This window comes from Mobula hypostoma, chromosome 10, assembly GCF_963921235.1.
Source record: "Mobula hypostoma chromosome 10, sMobHyp1.1, whole genome shotgun sequence".
NCBI classification, from domain to species: Eukaryota; Metazoa; Chordata; class Chondrichthyes; order Myliobatiformes; family Myliobatidae; genus Mobula; species Mobula hypostoma.
In genome coordinates this window covers 118,789,263-118,807,288 of record NC_086106.1, presented here as the reverse complement: position 1 = coordinate 118,807,288, position 18,026 = coordinate 118,789,263, and the positions used below count along the sequence as shown (strand labels likewise).

Here is an 18,026-nt window from a genome sequence, read left to right as displayed (position 1 = left end):
CGCCCCCCCCAACTCCCTAACTCACAGACACAATCTTATCCTGCTCTGGTCACTTTTCATCTTTCATTGCTGCCGTTTCACAAATTTATACAACTATATTAATATAATAGTGTCAGTAACATTATGAACAACACACAAAATGCCGGAGGAACTCAACAGGTCAGGCAGCATCTATGAAAAAAAGTACAGTTGCCGTTTCAGGCCGAAACCCTTCGACAGGACTGGAGAGAAAAAACTGAAGAGTAGATTTGAAAGGTAGGAGGAGGGGACAGAGAAACGCCAGGAGACAGGTGGAACTTTGAAGGGGAGGGATGAAGCGAAGAGCTGGGAAGTTGATTGGTGAGAGAGACAGAAGGCCATGGAAGAAAGAAGAAAGGAGGGAGGAGCACCAGATGGAGGCGATGGGCGGACAAGAAGATAACATGAGAGAGGGACAAGGGGATAGGAAATGGTGAAGGGTGGGGGGGTGGCTGGAAGCATTACTGGAAGTTTGAGAAATTGCTGTTCATGCCATCAGGTTGGAGGCTACCCAAACGGAATATAAGGTGTTGTTTCTCCAACCTAAGTTAACCGAATAGTAAAGCAGGACTTATAGGTATGGGAATGGGAAGTGGAATTAAAATGGGTGGTCACTGGGAGATCCCGTATGTTCTGGCGGATGGAGTGTAGATGCTTGGCGAAGCAGTCTCCCAATCTACGTCGGGTCTCACCGATGGACAAGAGGCCACACCAGGAGCACCGAACCCACCATATGACCCCAACAGACTCACAGGTGAAGCATCGCCTCACCTGGAAGAACTGTTTGGGCCCTGAATGATAGTGAGGGAGGAGGTTTAGGGGCAGGTGAAGCACATGTTCTGCACATCTGTCCCTCCCCCCCCCACTTTCTGCTTTCCACAGGGGTCGCTCCCTACGTGACTCCCTTGTTCATTCATTCCTCCCCACTGATCTCTCTCCCAGCACTTATCCTTGTATCCCACCACCAAAAACATCTTTGCCTCCCTCCCATTTTCTGCTTTCCGCAATGTCAGCAGTATTTTTTTCCGTAGATGCTGCTTGGCCTGCTGAGTTCCTCCAGCATTTTGTGTGCGTTCCACCATTTCATCATGGCTGATCCATTTCCTTCTCAGCCCAAATCTCCTGCCTTCTCTCCATAACCCTTCATGTCCCGACCTATCAAGAATCTATCAACCTCGGATAATGTCTGTAAAACTAATTTGGTTTGCAAATATCTCGCAGAGAAGGAAATCTGTTACGTTGACCAGATTCTGGTTACTTTGGCCCACAAAGCAGTATTGTTGAGTGTGCAATGAAACAAGTCCCTCAGCCTCATGAAGCTGCTGAACTTATTCATCTGCGGTTCAAAGCAGCGGCTCACCACCACCTCCTCGACAGTAATTGGGGGGTAGAGTCTTGTCACTGGTAAACATCTTTCTGTTATTCTTTCATGAGATAAACATGAAACACTGACTTGAAGAGATGGAGTTTTTCACCAAAAAAGAGATTTGCTTTATTTGTCACAAGTACACTGAATCATACTGTGAAATGCGTCATTTGCGTCATCGTTTGCGATGAGCTGGGGGCAGCCCGCAAATGTCGCCATGCTCCCGGCACCAACATAGCATGACCACAACTCACTAAACCTAATGTGTATGTCTCTGAGATGTGGGAGGAAACCGACAATCACAGAGAGAACATATAAACTCCTTACAGACGCTATCCCAATCAGTGATCACTGGCGGTGTAAAATGATCAGAATCAGGTTTATTATCGTGAAATTTGTTAACTTAGCAGCAGCAGTTCAATGCAACACATGCCAATATAGAAAGAAAAAAAATAGATAACTATAAGTATTTATATATATTAACTAGATTGAAAATAATGCAAAAGCAGAAATAATATACATTAAGAAAAAGTGATTGCGCTAACCATGGTGGAACACTCATTAATTGCTGGAGGAACTCATCAGGCCAGGCAGCAAGTATGCTAATTTTTGGAAACACTAATGATGATCGGAACGCAATTCAAAGTAAATTTATTATCAAAGTACCTAAACGGCATGAGATCATACCTTGAGATTCAATTTCTTGCAGGCATTTACAGGAAAATAAAGAAATACAGTAGAAGTGTGAGCACTGAAGACTTGGAAGCAATCCTACAGAGGTGTATAAAATCATGAGGGGCATAGATAGGGTGAATGTACTCAACTTTGTTCCCAGATCTGGGCTATCAAGAACTAAAGCGCATAGGTTTAAGTTGAGAGGGGAAAAATCTAAGGGAGACTTGGGGACAATCTTATATATTTTTTAATTGAGATATAGAGTCCTTCTGGCTCTTCTTTAGTCATGGAGGGCTGATCGAGTTACTGCTCATTTACCTATGCCAGAGAACATGGTTAAGACAGATACAATAACAACCTTTAAGACACAGTTGGACAGGTACGAGGATTGGGAAGGTTTAGAAGGTTATGGGCATAACACTGGCCCATGGGACTGGTTTGGAAGGGCATGTTGGTCAGCATGGACCAGTTGGGCAAAGAGGTTGTTTCGATGACTCTATGACTCAATTTTAAAAGAACACCCGGGTATTTATTTATTCATTTATTACTTGTTTTTTTTTGTATTTGCATAATTGTTTTCTTTTGGACAATGGCTGTTTTGTCAGTCTTTGTATGTAGCTTTCCATTGAATGTATTGCATTTCTTTGATCTACTGTGCGAGAATATGAATCTCAGGGTTGTATATTGGTGGCATACATGTACTTTGATAATAAATTTACTTTGAGATCCTGTACAACTTATTTGCCTTTTAATCTTAAGTATATATTTTATTGAAATGATATCAGCCACCAATAATCCTACGGCCTCTGACTAACTTACTGTCTTAAAACAAAAGTGACTTGGAGCATTGTCAAAGGATCTGCCTGGTCCTGGTACAACCAGTTGAACTCCAAGTAGTAACTCGATCAGCCCTCCATGACTAAAGAAGGTTCTATGCTTGTCAGAAAAGAAAACTTACAATAGCAGTATTAATCGCAAACAATCAGAACTCATGGAACTCCCACACAGATTTGGGCCACATATACTCCATTGTCTCAATTTTCTAAGCCTGTCAACCAGCTCCATTTCCTCTTTATTCTGCTTTACGTCAAACATCCATCCAAAATTACTTCAGCTTTAATAACTAAATTTATTTTTCCACAGTCTCTGAGCACTTCACATGGAAAAATGTTCCCCTCACTCCCATGTACTATCACCAACTCTATTCAGTAATATATAGCTTTATGCGTTTGTTATACCTGTTCATTTATTCAGATTTGGCATGTCATCTGAAACCCTGACAAACTTCACGGGGGTGGGGGGGAAATCCTGACCAGTTGCATCATGGCCTGGTATGGAAACACCAACGCCCAGGAATGAAAATGTCTATGCAGCCCAGTCCATCACAGGCAAAGCCCTCCCCACCATTAACATAGAACATAGAATAGTACAGCACAGTACAGGCCCTTCGGCCCACAATGTTGTGCCGACCCTCAAACCCTGCCTTCCATATAAGCCCCCACCTTAGATTCCTCCATATACCTGTCTAGTAGTGTCTTAAACTTCACTAGTGTATCTGCCTCCACCACTGACTCAGGCAGTGCATTCCACACACCAACCACTCTCTGAGTAAAAAACCTTCCTCTAATATCCCCCTTGAACTTCCCACCCCTTACCTTAAAGCCATGTCCTCTTGTATTGAGCAGTGCTGCCCTGGGGAAGAGGTGCTGGCTATCCACTCTATCTATTCCTCTTATTATCTTGTACACCTCTATCATGTCTCCTCTCATCCTCCTTCTCTCCAAAGAGTAAAGCCCTAGTTCCCTTAATCTCTGATCATAATGCATACTTTCTAAACCAGGCAGCATCCTGGTAAATCTCCTCTGTACCCTTTCCAATGCTTCCACATCCTTCCTATAGTGAGGTGACCAGAACTGGATACAATACTCCAAGTGTGGCCTCACCAGAGTTTTATAGAGCTGCATCATTACATCGCGACTCTTAAACTTATCTCTCGACTTATGAAAGCTAACACCCCATAAGCTTTCTTATCTACCCTATCCACCTGTAAGGCAACTTTCAGGGATCTGTGGACATGTACCCCGAGATCCCTCTGCTCCTCCACACTACCAAGTATCCTGCCATTTACTTTGTACTCTGCCTTGGAGTTTGTCCTTCCAAAGTGTACCACCTCACACTTCTCCGGGTTGAATTCCATCTGCCACTTCTCAGCCCACTTCTGCATCCTATCAATGTCTCTCTGCAATCTTTGACAATCCTCTACACTATCTACAACACCACCAACCTTTGTGTCGTCTGCAAACTTGCCAACCCACCCTTCTACCCCCACATCCAGGTCGTTAATAAAAATCACGAAAAGTAGAGGTCCCAGAACAGATCCTTGTGGGACACCACTAGTCACAATCCTCCAACCTGAATGTACTCCCTCCACCACGACCCTCTGCCTTCTGCAGGCAAGCCAATTCTGAATCCACCTGGCCAATCTTCCCTGGATCCCATGCCTTCTAACTTTCTGAATAAGCCTACCGTGTGGAACCTTGTCAAATGCCTTACTAAAATCCATATAGATCACATCCACTGCACTACCTTCATCTATATGCCTGGTCACCTCCTCAAAGAACTCTATCAGCCTTGTTAGACACGATCTGCCCTTCACAAAGCCATGCTGACTGTCCCTGATCAGACCATGATTCTCTAAATGCCTACAGATCCTATCTCTAAGAATCTTTTCCGACAGCTTTCCCACCACAGACGTAAGGCTCACTGGTCTATAATTATCCGGACTATCCCTACTACCTTTTTTGAACAAGGGAACAACATTCGCCTCCCTCCAATCTTCCGGTACCATTCCCGTGGACAATGAGGACATAAAGATCCTAGCCAGAGGCTCAGTAATCTCTTCTCTCGCCTCGTGGAGCAGCGGGGGAATATTCCGTCAGGCCCCGGGGACTTATCTGTCCTAATGTATTTTAACAACTCCAACACCTCCTCTCCCTTAATATCAGCATGCTCCAGAACATCAACCTCACTCATATTGTCCTCACCATCATCAAGTTCCCACTCATTGGTGAATACCGAAGAGAAGTATTCATTGAGGACCTCGCTCACTTCCACAGCCTCCAGGCACATCTTCCCACCTATATCTCTAATCGGTCCTACCTTCACTCCTGTCATCCTTTTTTTCTTCACATAATTGAAGAATGCCTTGGGGTTTTCCTTTACCCTACTTGTCAAGGCCTTCTCATGCCCCCTTCTTGCTCTTCTCAGCCCCTTCTTAAGCTCCTTTCTTGCTTCCCTATATTCCTCAATAGACCCAGCTGATCCTTGCTTCCTAAACCTCATGTATGCTTGCTGCCTTCCTCCTGACTAGATTTTCCACCTCACTTGTCGCCCATGGTTCCTTCGCCCTACCATTCTTTATCTTCCTCACCGGGACAAATTTATCCCCAACATCCTGCAAGAGATCTCTAAACATCGACCACATGTCCATAGTACATTTCCCTGCAAAAACATCATCCCAATTCACACCCGCAAGTTCTAGCCTTATAGCCTCATAATTTGCCTTTCCCCAATTAAAAATTTTCCTGTCCTCTTTGATTCTATCCTTTTCCATGATAATGCTGAAGGCCAGGGAGTGGTGGTCACTGTCCCCCAGATGCTCACCCACTGAGAGATCTGTGACCTGACCCGGTTCATTACCTAGTACTAGATCTAGTATGGCATTCCCCCTGGTCGGCCTGTCCACATACTGTGACAGGAATCCATCCTGGACACACTTAACAAACTCTGCCCCATCTAAACCTTTGGAACTAATCAGGTGCCAATCAATATTAGGGAAGTTAAAGTCACCCATGATAACAACCCTGTTATTTTTGCACCTTTCCAAAAAATTAAGCACACCTACAAGGAGCACTGACAACATCCATCACCAAGAACCCCCTCCACCCAGACCGTACTCTCTTCTCACTACTACCATCGATCGACACAGAGGTACGGGAGCCTTAAGTCACACACCACCAGGTTCAGGAAGTTATTACCCTTCAACCATCCAGCTCCCGAGGCAGCGTGGATAACTTCACTCTGAACTGATAGGCTCACACTCAATGACTCTACAACTGATGTTCTCAGTATTATTTATTTACTTACAGAATTGTGCAAAAGTCTTCAGCACACATATATAGCCAGGGTGTCTAAAATTTTTGCACAGTACTGTAACTTCAATTTATTGCTTGCAATTTACAATTTACATTAAGAACTGAAAACTGGTTCATGCTTGAATTAATATCTGCTATATTCACATAACTCCAGAATACTCCCCAGCAGCGAGCACAAAAGGCATTGAGCTTATCAGAGAGCAAACCTAATTGAAGTTACAGTCCTGTGCAAAAGGCTTAGGCCCCCCAGCTCTATATGTGTGTGCCTAAGACGTTTGAACAGTACTGTACTTTTTTATTTGCATAACTTGTCTTCTTTTGCACATTGGTTGTCAGTTTTTGTGTGAAGTTTTTCATTGATTCTATTGTATTTCTCTGTTCTACTGTGATTGTCTACAAGAAAACCAATCTCAGGGTAGTTTATAGTGACCTATGCATACTTCGATAACCTATTTACTTTGAACTTTGAATGTCCCTCCTATATGAAGAATGTGTTTCTATTTACCCTGCTCCAGCCCTTCATCATTGTATATACCACTTTCAAATTATCTGATTATTTTGTCTGTTCTAACAAAGACAAGCACGATTTTCTAATCATTCTTCGAATGAAGATTCGGCCCTACCAGCCACTATCCTGGTGAACTTGCACAATCATAAACATAAGAGATTCTGCAGATGCTGGAAATTCAGAGCAACAAAGATAAAATCCTGGAGGAACTCAGCAGCTTCTATGGAGAGGAATAAATATTTTTGTGCCAAGACCTTTCATCAGGCCTGATGAAGGAATGCATCTTCTACTAGGGGACAGTTCAATAGTATAATGTCAGTGGGATAGAAGCTGTCCTTGACTCTGGTAGAACATGCTTTCAGGCTTTTGTATCTTCTGCTCAATGGGAGGAAGGAGAGGAGAGAATGCCCAGGTTAAGTGGGGTCTCGATACCCTGATGGAGAATCTCACCAAAACGTCGACTGTTTATTCTTCTCCATAGATGCTGCCTGACATGCTGAGTACCTCCAGAATTTAGGATTTGTAAAATACCTCCGTCATCTCTGTTCATCTTTGAAACTAGTGTCCCCTTGTGCTCCTCACATCACACAGCTTTTCCACTTTGTTCTCCTGATGTTTCCAAGTATAATGATTTAACATTGAATCCTCTGCAGAGGTATATAATCATTCAGTCTATGTTTCTCATAATTACATAAAACTCATTTCAACCTCCCCTTTGCTCCAAGGAAGAGATTAGCTTTATTTGCCACATATACATTGAAACATCAAAACATACAGTGAAATGTGCCGTTGTGCGTCAACTACCAACACAGTCTGAGGTTTGTGTTTGGGGCAGCCCAGAAGTGTCACCATGTTTCCAGCACCAACATAGGATGTCCATAACTCACTAACCCTAACAGGTACGCCTTTGAAATATGGGAGGAAACCAGAGCACCCGGAGCAAATCCATGGGGTCCATGGTGAGAACAAACCCCACAGGGTCATGGGGAGAACAAACACACTAACTCTCCATGGGGTCATGGGGAGAATGAACACACAAACTCCCAACGAGGTCACGGGAAGAATGCACAAACTCCTCTATCCCACTGTAATAAGACTACTAAATCATTCCCTAGTATACGACAAACTCTTCTAACAGAGTTCAACCCATTACAATCTTTATTGTGTTTTCTCAGTAGCTGTTACACTTTATTCCGCACTGCTATTGTTTTCCCTTACTCTAACTCAATTCACTGTGTAATGATCTGTAGGAGCAGTATGCAAGACAAGCTTTTCACGATCTCGGTATGTGTGACAATAGTAAACCAATTCCAATGTCAAGAAGCTGAAAAGTAATAAAAAGATCTACAGCAGAGATGGAACAGAAGTGAGCCAAGAGTAATCAAGGGCTGAGGAATAAAATCCCTCCCTAAGCTTCTTCAACAAATTGGAAAGAGAACACTCATTACATTAATACTCCACATTTCCCCTTATTCATTATCACCTTACCTGAGGTCTCATCCTTGGGTTCCACCTGACATAATAGTTCACCCACAACTCCAAATGCCGTAAACTGGTCACTGGGTAAAGCACGTGATTTTCGTAATTCACATAAAAAGGGTTGGTGAACTCCTCCAGTTGACTGTTAATGTAGGACCAAAGGGAAACTGTCTTTGCCTGCACTTCCTGTAAAAACAGATGTTACACAAGCATTGTTAGACTGGAACAGTGGCACTATTAGTGAATACACAGTGCACAATCCACACATTGCACTTACAAATCACCAACCACCATTGATGGGAAGGCACGGAACGCAAAATTCTTTTCTGTGGTGAATTCTAAGTGCAAAATTACAAGATTGTCATAAAACCCCAATTGGTTCACTGCTGTCCTTTCTGGATAAAAATCAGCCACCCTAACTCACATCTCACACCAGCAGTGAACTCCAAAATGCCCAAACAAGCCAATCAGTTTCAGATTTATTTATCACATGAACACTGAACAAACAGTGAAATGTCTTACTTGTATTAACAACCAACACGTGATTAGTAAGGGGGTCAAAGGTTATGGGGAGAAGGCAGGAGAATGGGGTTGAGAGAGAGATACTAAATCAGCCATGATGGAATGGGAGAGCAGACACAATGGACCGAATGGCCCAATTCTGCTCCTATTATCTTATGGTCTTCAGTGTCGCCACATATTCCACGCCCATAATGCTTGGTTGAGCTACACAAAACACAGAACACACCAAGCAGCAAAGCATCGATAGCAAAACAAGCCAATTCGTCCTTCCCACCCACCTGGGACATTGTTACTAATGTATTAACCCTTCAGAGGTGTTTTGTTTTAAGGTGGAAACATAAGTGATGTTAAAGCATTATAAAAGAATGCAATGAATTGTTGGTACAATAAATGTAGAGCAGTTGTGCCAACTATATTTACTGTATACAGTATATTGCAAATAAACTATATTTTGAAATAAAATAACACACTGAAGTGACGTGTCAAACCTGCTTCGATGGCACCACCCAAGCCTCCACTGCCAAGTTCAAGGGCAGTTAGTGATACCATCACCCTCAGGTTTCTCACTACTCACACGCCATGCTGACTTGGTAATACACTCTGTGTCCTCTTTATTAGGGACATCTATATATTAATGCAAATATCTACTCAGCCAATGCATAAAAGCAAGCAGACATGGTCCAAGAGGTTCAGCTGTTGTTCAGACCAAACATCAGAACGGGGAAGAAATGTGATCTAAGTGACTTTGACCATGGAATGATTGTTGGTGCCAGACAGGGTGGTGTGAGCATCTCAGAAACGGCTGATCTCCTGGGAGTTTCACACACGATAGAGTTTACAGAGAATGGTGCGAAAAACAAAAAACGCCCAGTAAGCGGCAGTTCTGCGAGCGTAAACACCTTGTTAATGACAAGGGTCAGAGGAGAGTGGCCAGAAAGGTTCAAGTTGACAGGAACTCAAGTTACTACGCGTTACAACAGTGATGTGCAGAAAAGCATCTCTGAATGCACAACACGTCAAACCTTGAAGTGGAAGGGCTGCAGCAACAGAAGATCACACCGGGTTCCACTCCCGTACCTAATAAAGAGGCTGCTGAATGTTTATTTCTGTTCCTTCATCATTACTGGAATGAATCCTGCAACTCCCTCCTTGACCAATGGCACTGAGGTAATATTTTAGCAGGGGGACTGTAATTGGGAATGGGCTCCAGATGTTGGCCATTTCAGTGACACCCACACCCCACAAAATGAATGTTTGAAATTTAGGACCAATTGGAATGTTGTTGCGTTAACAATACAATGACATGGTTGCGTAGCAGTTAGAAGCACCAGTGATTGGAAGACCGGGGTTGAATTCCTGCTACTGTCTGTAAGGAGTTTGCACGTTCTCACCATGACCGTGTGGGTTTCCTCCAGGTGCTCCAGTTTCCTCCCAAATTCCAAGGACAGACAGAAAGATCAGCTTTATTTATCAAATACACATCTAAACATACAGTGAAATGCGTCACTTACGTCAAATCAAATCTGCGAGGATTGTGCATGGCGCATGGTTAGGGTGAGTGAGCTGTGAGCAAGCTACTTTGGCGCTGGATGCGTGGCGACACCTGCCAGCTGCCCAGCACACCCACCCACCAGTCCACCTGGATGAAGCCCACCAGTGGTGGTCAATGAGACAAATGATGCATTTCACTGTCCGTTTCGATGTACACACGACAAATAAAGCTAAAGTGGTTAAGGCATTGGACTAGCAACCTGAAGGTCGTGAGTTCGAACCCCAGCCGAGGCAACATGTGTTGTGTCCTTGAGCAAGGCACTTAATCACACATTGCTCTGCAACAACACTGGTGCCAAGCTGTATGGGTCCTAATGCCCTTCCCTTGGACAACATCGGTGTCATGGAGAGGGGAGACTTGCAGCATGGGCAACTGCTGGTCTTCCATACAACCTTGCGAGACCATGGACAATGAAGACTTTCCAGGCGCAGGTCCATGGTCTCGCAAGACTAACAGATGCCTTAATAATGCTGATGGAAATGTGACTCCTCAACATTTGCTGTGATTGAAATATCTATGGGTTTTCAGCAAGGAGCTTTACATGACATAAGCCTCCTGTCATAATGCACACGGTCTGAGAGGGAGAACCTGGTTCTAGCTGTCCCCTCCAGCATCATGCTCATCACCTACCTCTTTCACTCTCTGTTGCTCACAGTTGTACAAGAATGTCCCAAACAGGCAGCTGTACAGATGGTCCAGGATGGTTAGCAGGAAGAGCTCATTAAATTCAAATGCTGCCGGGAACTAAATCAGGAGAAATACAATATGTAACTGCAGAGAGCAAACAATCACAATTACTCACAAGCAGAAGGTGAAAGAAATCTGAAATATAAGAATTCCAATTACAGTGGTTCTCAGCTTTATCTCGGAGTTAAGGTATGTGGAATAGGGGAGAGCATATGATGTTGTGCCAACCTTACACCCTACTCTCCTTTCCCTCCTACGTCATAATAATTACGTGCTGTGTCGTATGACATGGGCGATCATGGTCTTATCATTCCAGGGAGAAAAGTCCTAGCTCACTCAACCTTTCCTCATAAGACATGCTCTCTAATCCAGGCAGCATCTTGGCAAATCTCCTCTGCTCCCTCTCTAAATCTTACAAATCCTTTCTATAATGAGGCAACCAAAATGGAACACTATGTTCCAAGTGTAGTCCAACCGGAGTTCTACAGAGCTGCAACATTACCTCATGGCTTTTGAACTCAATCCCCAGACTGATGAAAGCCAACGCACCAGACATCTTGTTAACCATCCTATCAACTTGCACGGCAGCTTTAAGAGCTCTATGGCCATGGATCCCAAGATCCCTCAGAGTTCTTCCACACTGCCAATAACCTTGCATTCTGCCTTCAAATTTGACCTTCCAAAGTAAATCACTTCATACTTTTCCAAGTTGAACTCCATCTGAGAGGAGAACGGCAGAGTTGAGCAGAAGTGTGGCAGACAAACACAGAGGCAACAACAGAGGTGGGACACAGAGGGAGGGACCAATATGGAGATGTACATTCCAGGGTGCAGCAGTAACAATGATAACAAAGTCACTGATTAGTCTACAGTCCAATTGAAGTTAGTGTACTGCAAGAAGGATAATTTGATCCACATCCTTGTCATTCATCAGAGATTATCCTGAAGGTGAGGAAGTACAGTTTTATCACCAAATCCAGGCTGGTCATCAACCACTCATTCACACTAATCCCCCAGAAACACAAAAGATTCTGCAGATCCTGAAAATCCAGGTAACACACGCAAAATTCAGCAGGTCAGGCGGCGAGTATGGAGAAGAGTGACGTTTCAGGTCGAGACCTTTCGTCTGGACTGGAAAGGAAAGGAGACGACGAAACTAGAATAAGCAGGTGGGAAGAGAGGGGAAAGAGCCGAAGCTGGTAGATGAGAGGTGAGACGAGGTGAGGAGAAGGTAGGTGGGATGACATGAGAAGCCAGGAGGGGATAGGTGGAAAAGGTAAGAGGTAAAGGCTGAAGAAAAAAATCTGAAAGAAGAGGAGAGTGGACTCTCCCTTGGGAGAAAAGGAAGGAGGAGGAGCACCAGAGGAAGGTGATAGGCAGGTGAGGAGAAGAGAAAGGAACACCAGAATGGGGAATGGAAAAAGAGTGAAAGGGACAGCGGAGAAATCCTCCATTAATCCCACATTCTCATCAACCCTCCCAAGACTCTATCACTAACCTCTGGACACTTACAGTGGTCAATTAATCAACCAACCCACAAGTAAAGATCTGAATGATTCGTAATAGGAAGAACACTGAAACCCTGGACATAGGTGGCCTTACCTACAGTGTGACGTTACAGGTGAGGTACTCTACAGTTACCAAGCAGCAACCTACAATAACAGAAATGGTGGTAGTGCTGTCTGAGAAGTGGTGGTGAAGCCCCATTAGTGGCAGCTCACCTGTGGAGGAGGTGTCAACGAAAGGAAATGAATAAGAACAGAGGAGACTTTGGAGAATTTGTCAGGAACTATGAGATACAAAACACTGCAGCTGCAAGAGATGTGTGAAATACAAGAGAATGCTGGAAATACTCAGCAGGTCAGGCAGCATCTGTGGAGAGGTAAAAGCTACCTTTCATCAGAACAGTTCAAGGCTGATTATCAGTGGAATTCAATATTTAAGTCAGAAAGGCTACTGCAAACCACACCAGATGCCCAGATGATCTGTTCCGGTGAATGTTGATTTAAGGGGTGCAAGTGAAGTCAACCAGCGTACCAACAAGGACTAAAAATCCCTCCCTACTTTGGACTCTACTTCTCATTGCCTCAGTAAAGCAGCCAGCATAATTAAAGATCCAACCACCGCAGACATTCTCTCTTCTCCCCTCTCTCATAGAGCAGAAGATACAAAAGCCTGAAAGTACACACCACCAGGCTCATGGACAGCTTCTATCCCACTGTTACCAGACTCTTCAACAAACCTCTGCCACAATGAGATAAGACTCTTGGCCTCATGATATACCTCATTACAATCCTGCACTGCACTTTCTCAGTAGCTTTTACACTTCATTCTGCATTGCTATTGTTTTATCTTATTCAACCTTAATTTGATAATTTGTGTAATAATTTGATCTGTATAAACAGTATGAAAGACAATCGTTTCACTGTACCTTGGTGCAAGTGACAGTAATGAACCAACAAACCAACACACCTCGCAATCAGGTTTTAACATCACTGACACATCATGAAATTTGTTGTTTTATGGCAGCAGTATAGTCCAATACAAAGTAACAAAAACATAAAATGACAGGAAGAAATAAATATAGGAAACACATTAAATAAGTAGTGCAAAATGAGAACAAAAATAGTGAGGTGTTGTTCATAGGTTGGTTCATTGTCCGATCAGAAACCTGATGGTGCAGGGGAAGAAGCTGTCCCTGAAATGTTACATTCACATACCTGTCTTGTCATCTGCCACACACAGTCAATGAACTGAAGGAAGATGGGTGAGCGGTCAGCAGCTGCGTGGTTCTCATCCCCATGTCCTACTCTCTGAAAGGGAGAGAGAGGTTCGCATTTATACAAGAATCTGCCTGAACTTGGGATGTCACAAAGCACATTACATCTAATGAACATAACCAACCTTACATCTATGAAGTTTGATTCCAACCCTCCATTCCCATTCCAACATGTCGGTCCATGGCTATCTCTACTGTCAGATGAGGCCACTCTCAGGTTGGAGGAGCAACACCTCATATTCCTACTGGATAGCCTTCATTCTGACGGCATGAATATCCATTTCCCCAATTTCCAATCATTTCCACCCTCCCCCTTCTCTCCTTTCATTTCCTCATTCAGGCTCCTCTCTTACCACTTCTCCTCACCTGTCCATCACCTCCCTCTGGTGTCCCACCTCCTTCACTTTCTTCCAAGGTCCACACTCCTTTCCTATCAGATTCCTTCTTCATCAGACATTTACCTTTCCCACCTTCTCCCAGTTTCTCACTTCGTCTCCCCTTCCCCCACACCCAGCTTCCCCTCACCTGACTTCACCTATCACATTCTAGCTTATACTCTTTCCCCTCCTCCCACTATCTTATTCTGGCTTCTTCCCTATTCCCTTCCAGTCCTATTAAAGGATCTCAGCCCAAAACATTGACTCTTTTTCATCTCCATAGATACCACCTGACCTGCTAAGTTCCTCCAGCATTTTGTGTGTTGCTCTGGAAACTTCCAGCGTCTGCAGAATCTCATGTTGATAACCAAGTACAACCAACTTTACACCTTGAGGAACACAGTTGTTGCTTTCTGAATAGCAAGAAACCAGGAACAACACTGACTAGCTTCAATGTCTACTAAAAGATAAATATTTGCCAAGAGAATGAAAGATCTCTGCTAGTGCTATAGAGCCCAGAATCAGGCCCTTTGGCGAACTGGTCCATGCTGAGCAAGTCTCTCATCTAATTATTCCTCCATTTGCCCATACTTGGCCCATTTCCCTCTAAATCAGGAGCTCCCACCTTTTTCAAGCCATTAACAAAGAGTCCATGAAACCCAGGTTGGGAATTCCTGCTCTAAACCTTCCTATCCATTTGCCCGTCCAATCTGGTTAATGTACCAACCTGAACCACTTCCTCAGGCAGCTCATTCCAAAGACTGTCCACTCCCTGCGTGAAAATTTTGCCCCTTGGTTTCCCATTAAATGTTTCCACTCTCACCTTAAACCTATGCCCGCTGCTTCTGGATTCCCCAATCCTTAGAAAAAGACTACTTAACTGAGCTTCCCTATGCTGGTAATGATTTTAATTACCTTATAAGGTCACTATGCAACCTCCTTCACTCCACGGATAAATAGGCCCAGCCTATCATTCTCCTAGACTCCACAGAATAAAGCCCTTGGCTCTCAACTTCTGAGTCTGCTTAGTTAAATAATGCTGCCGGATCTCCTAGAGGACAGGCATGGATTTATTTTAATGCTCGTCCTCAAGGTGGCTCTGGGAAGAACACTGAACTCCTCATGCATTGCTGTGACTTGGTTTGTGTGCTCAATCTTTAGAAGGGAAGCTTAAACCTGCCCCCACTTTAGTGAAAGCCATGCTCAATTTCCCCCTCAGGTTGGGTGACTAGAACTAGAAGTTGTAGGGTTAGGGTGAAATACTTAAGGGGAACCTGAGGGGGAGTATCTTCACTCGGTGGGTGGCACGAGTGTGGTACAAGCTGCCAGAGGATGCAAGTTCAATCGGTTTCCCCTAGCTGCTCTGATACCGAAGCAGTTAGCGTGACACTACTACAGCTCAGGGTTCAATTCCTGCGCCCTCTGTAAGAAAGTTTGCACATTCTTCCTGCGTGCGTGGGGGTTTCCTTCGGGTGCTCCGGTTTCCTCCCACAGTCCCATGACGAACCGGTTAGGTTAATTGGTCACTGTGAGTTGTCCCGTGGTTAGGCTAGGTTTAAATGGATGGGTTGCTGGGTGACGTGGCTCAGTACGCCAGAAGGGCCTGTCCGCACTGAAACTCTGATAAGTTTGAGAAGTTTGGATAGGTACCTGGATGAGATGGGTATGGAGGGCTCTGGTTCAGGTACAGGTAGATCTGGCTGGCATGGACTAGATGGGCTGAAGGGCCTGTTTCTGCGCTGTAGTGCTCTACAGCTTCATTAGACGCCGTACCAACCAAAGTGATTCCAATCTGCTCACTCCTGACTGTGCTGCTCTCTTGGTTTACTTACAACTGCGAATCTGTGTCCAAAACTCAGCCATTCCTTCTCCAGCAGGACTTCAAACCCCTTGATGGTTCGGTAGTAGCTGTCAAGGATTAGCATACTGAGGGATGTGAGCTGTGAAGTCCGATCCCAGCCATCGCTGCAGTGGACAACAACCGAGGTCTTCGCAGATTCAACCTTGTCGGCAATGCGGACTGCTCCAGCCAACAGGATCTGAGAGAGAAGGGAAGAGCCAGTTCAGATTCAGATATTTATCACAGGTACATCAAAACATACAGTGAAATACTTCCGCGAACTAGAGAAAATCTGCAGACGCTGGAAATCCAAGCAACACACACAAAATGTTGGAGGAACTCAGCAAGCCAGACAGCATCTATGGAAAATAATATAGTCGACATTTTGGATTGAAACCCTTCAGTCCTGCTGAGTTCCTCCAGCGTTTTATGAGTGTTGAGTGAAATACGTATGTCATTTGCTTTAACAACTAACACAATCTGAGGATGAGCTGCAGGTAGCCCACAGGTTTCACCACACATTCTGGTGCCAAAATATCACGCCCAATATGTTCAGCAGGACAATACAAGAAACAACAGCAGCAGCAAAACAAAAACGGCAAAGCAAGCCCCTCTCCACCCATCCACACACAGGCCGCATCCAGGCCTCCAGTCCTTGTCCCCGGACTCTCAGACTTACAGATGTTGGGCTTCCAACTTCAGACCTTGTCCCAGTACTCAACAGCACGGTTGCGGGCTCGCACAAACCCCCAGGTCTGGTGATCCAGATCCATGTGGCGCCCCCGTGACTACATGGGTTGCTTCCCACACTCCCAAGATGTAGGGGGTAGGTTAATTGGTCACCTGGGCTTAACTGGCAGCATAAGCTCACTGGGCCGGAAGGGCAAGATACCGTGCTGTTACTCAAAGGAATACATGCTCCTGCCAACAACTGTCTCCTCCAAGAAGACCACAACCTTGTCGTAGGGTTTGGAGGCTTGTGTGCCTCAATGACCCAGAGAGCTATGTTGGCTCGAGTCAGGGCTTTATGCTTTTGCTCTTAGTAGGGTCACCCATGCCAAACCAGTCAAAGGTTAGAGGCCAGACTAAGAGTGGTCCACCGGTCCTCCAGGTTCAGGGGTTCAGCTCAGAGCTAACAACCCTGACTGGTAAAACAAAACTGTTACGGAAACAGCAATGGAGAATCCTTCTACATCCGGGTGTGACGGTATTCCTGAGTCTCCACCTGGGACTTGCACGGCTGAATGAAAACCGAGAGGAAGCTACTGACATGATGAAAGAAGCCCTGAACACTGCTAGAGATGGAGAACCTTCATTGCTGCCCTAATCGCCAATGGTGTAGCAGGCAGAAGTAAATAAGTAACAATTGTGCCAATGAATAGATACAGTTTAGAGGGGGACACAAAATCAGTACAGGAAATAAAGTCTCACCCGTATGTACTCTAGCCAATGAGTCGAATCGATATTTGACAGCCACTTGGATTCATCAATGACTGGGTAAACAAAGTCCTTCAGTTTCCTCAGAGACTCCCTCATGACATGGATATTATGAATCTCCAAGAAAACAAGCTCGGCGTTTGAGTAGGCACTTTCACTCTCAAAGCCTCCTCCTTTGGCCTGAACAATGGCAACAAGAACGCATGCATCAATGGAAGTCTGAAGCGAGCAATCATTAAACATTTTTAAACACATAGAAAGTGATGTCCCACTGCATAAATGCAGTGGCTGAGTTTACTAAACAAACACAACAGAGGGGAATCTGCAAATCAGTCAACTGAAGACACAAGAGACTGACTGTACTGTCAATGTAAATATCTAATCAGCCAATCATATGGCAGCAGATTAGAAGCATGCAGACTTATCAAGAAGTTCAGTTGTTGTTCAGAACAAACATCAGAATGGGGAAAAAATGTGCTCGAAGTGACTTTGATTGTTGACGCCAGACCAGGTGGTTTGAGTATCTGAGAAACTGATCTCCTGGGATTTTCACACACAACAGTCTCTGGAGTTTACAGAGAATGGCGTGAAAAACAAAAAAAAAACATCCAATGAGTAGCAGCTGTGTGGGT

At 44.5% G+C, this 18,026-nt stretch overlaps 1 protein-coding gene across 4 annotated transcripts in view; it reads right to left on the bottom strand.

Moving 5' to 3' along the window:
- The window catches only part of mtmr1b (myotubularin related protein 1b), a 70,713-nt gene that overhangs the window by 9,951 nt on the left and 42,736 nt on the right, over nt 1-18,026 (bottom strand). For all 4 annotated transcript variants that reach the window (XM_063061113.1, XM_063061114.1, XM_063061115.1 and 1 more), the window contains 5 exons: nt 17,389-17,574; nt 15,950-16,156; nt 13,682-13,774; nt 10,905-11,018; nt 8,210-8,386 (listed from right to left, as the gene is read on the bottom strand). In XM_063061113.1, the coding sequence (XP_062917183.1) occupies nt 8,210-8,386; nt 10,905-11,018; nt 13,682-13,774; nt 15,950-16,156; nt 17,389-17,574 (777 nt within the window). The remainder of the gene's footprint in view (nt 1-8,209; nt 8,387-10,904; nt 11,019-13,681; nt 13,775-15,949; nt 16,157-17,388; nt 17,575-18,026) is intronic.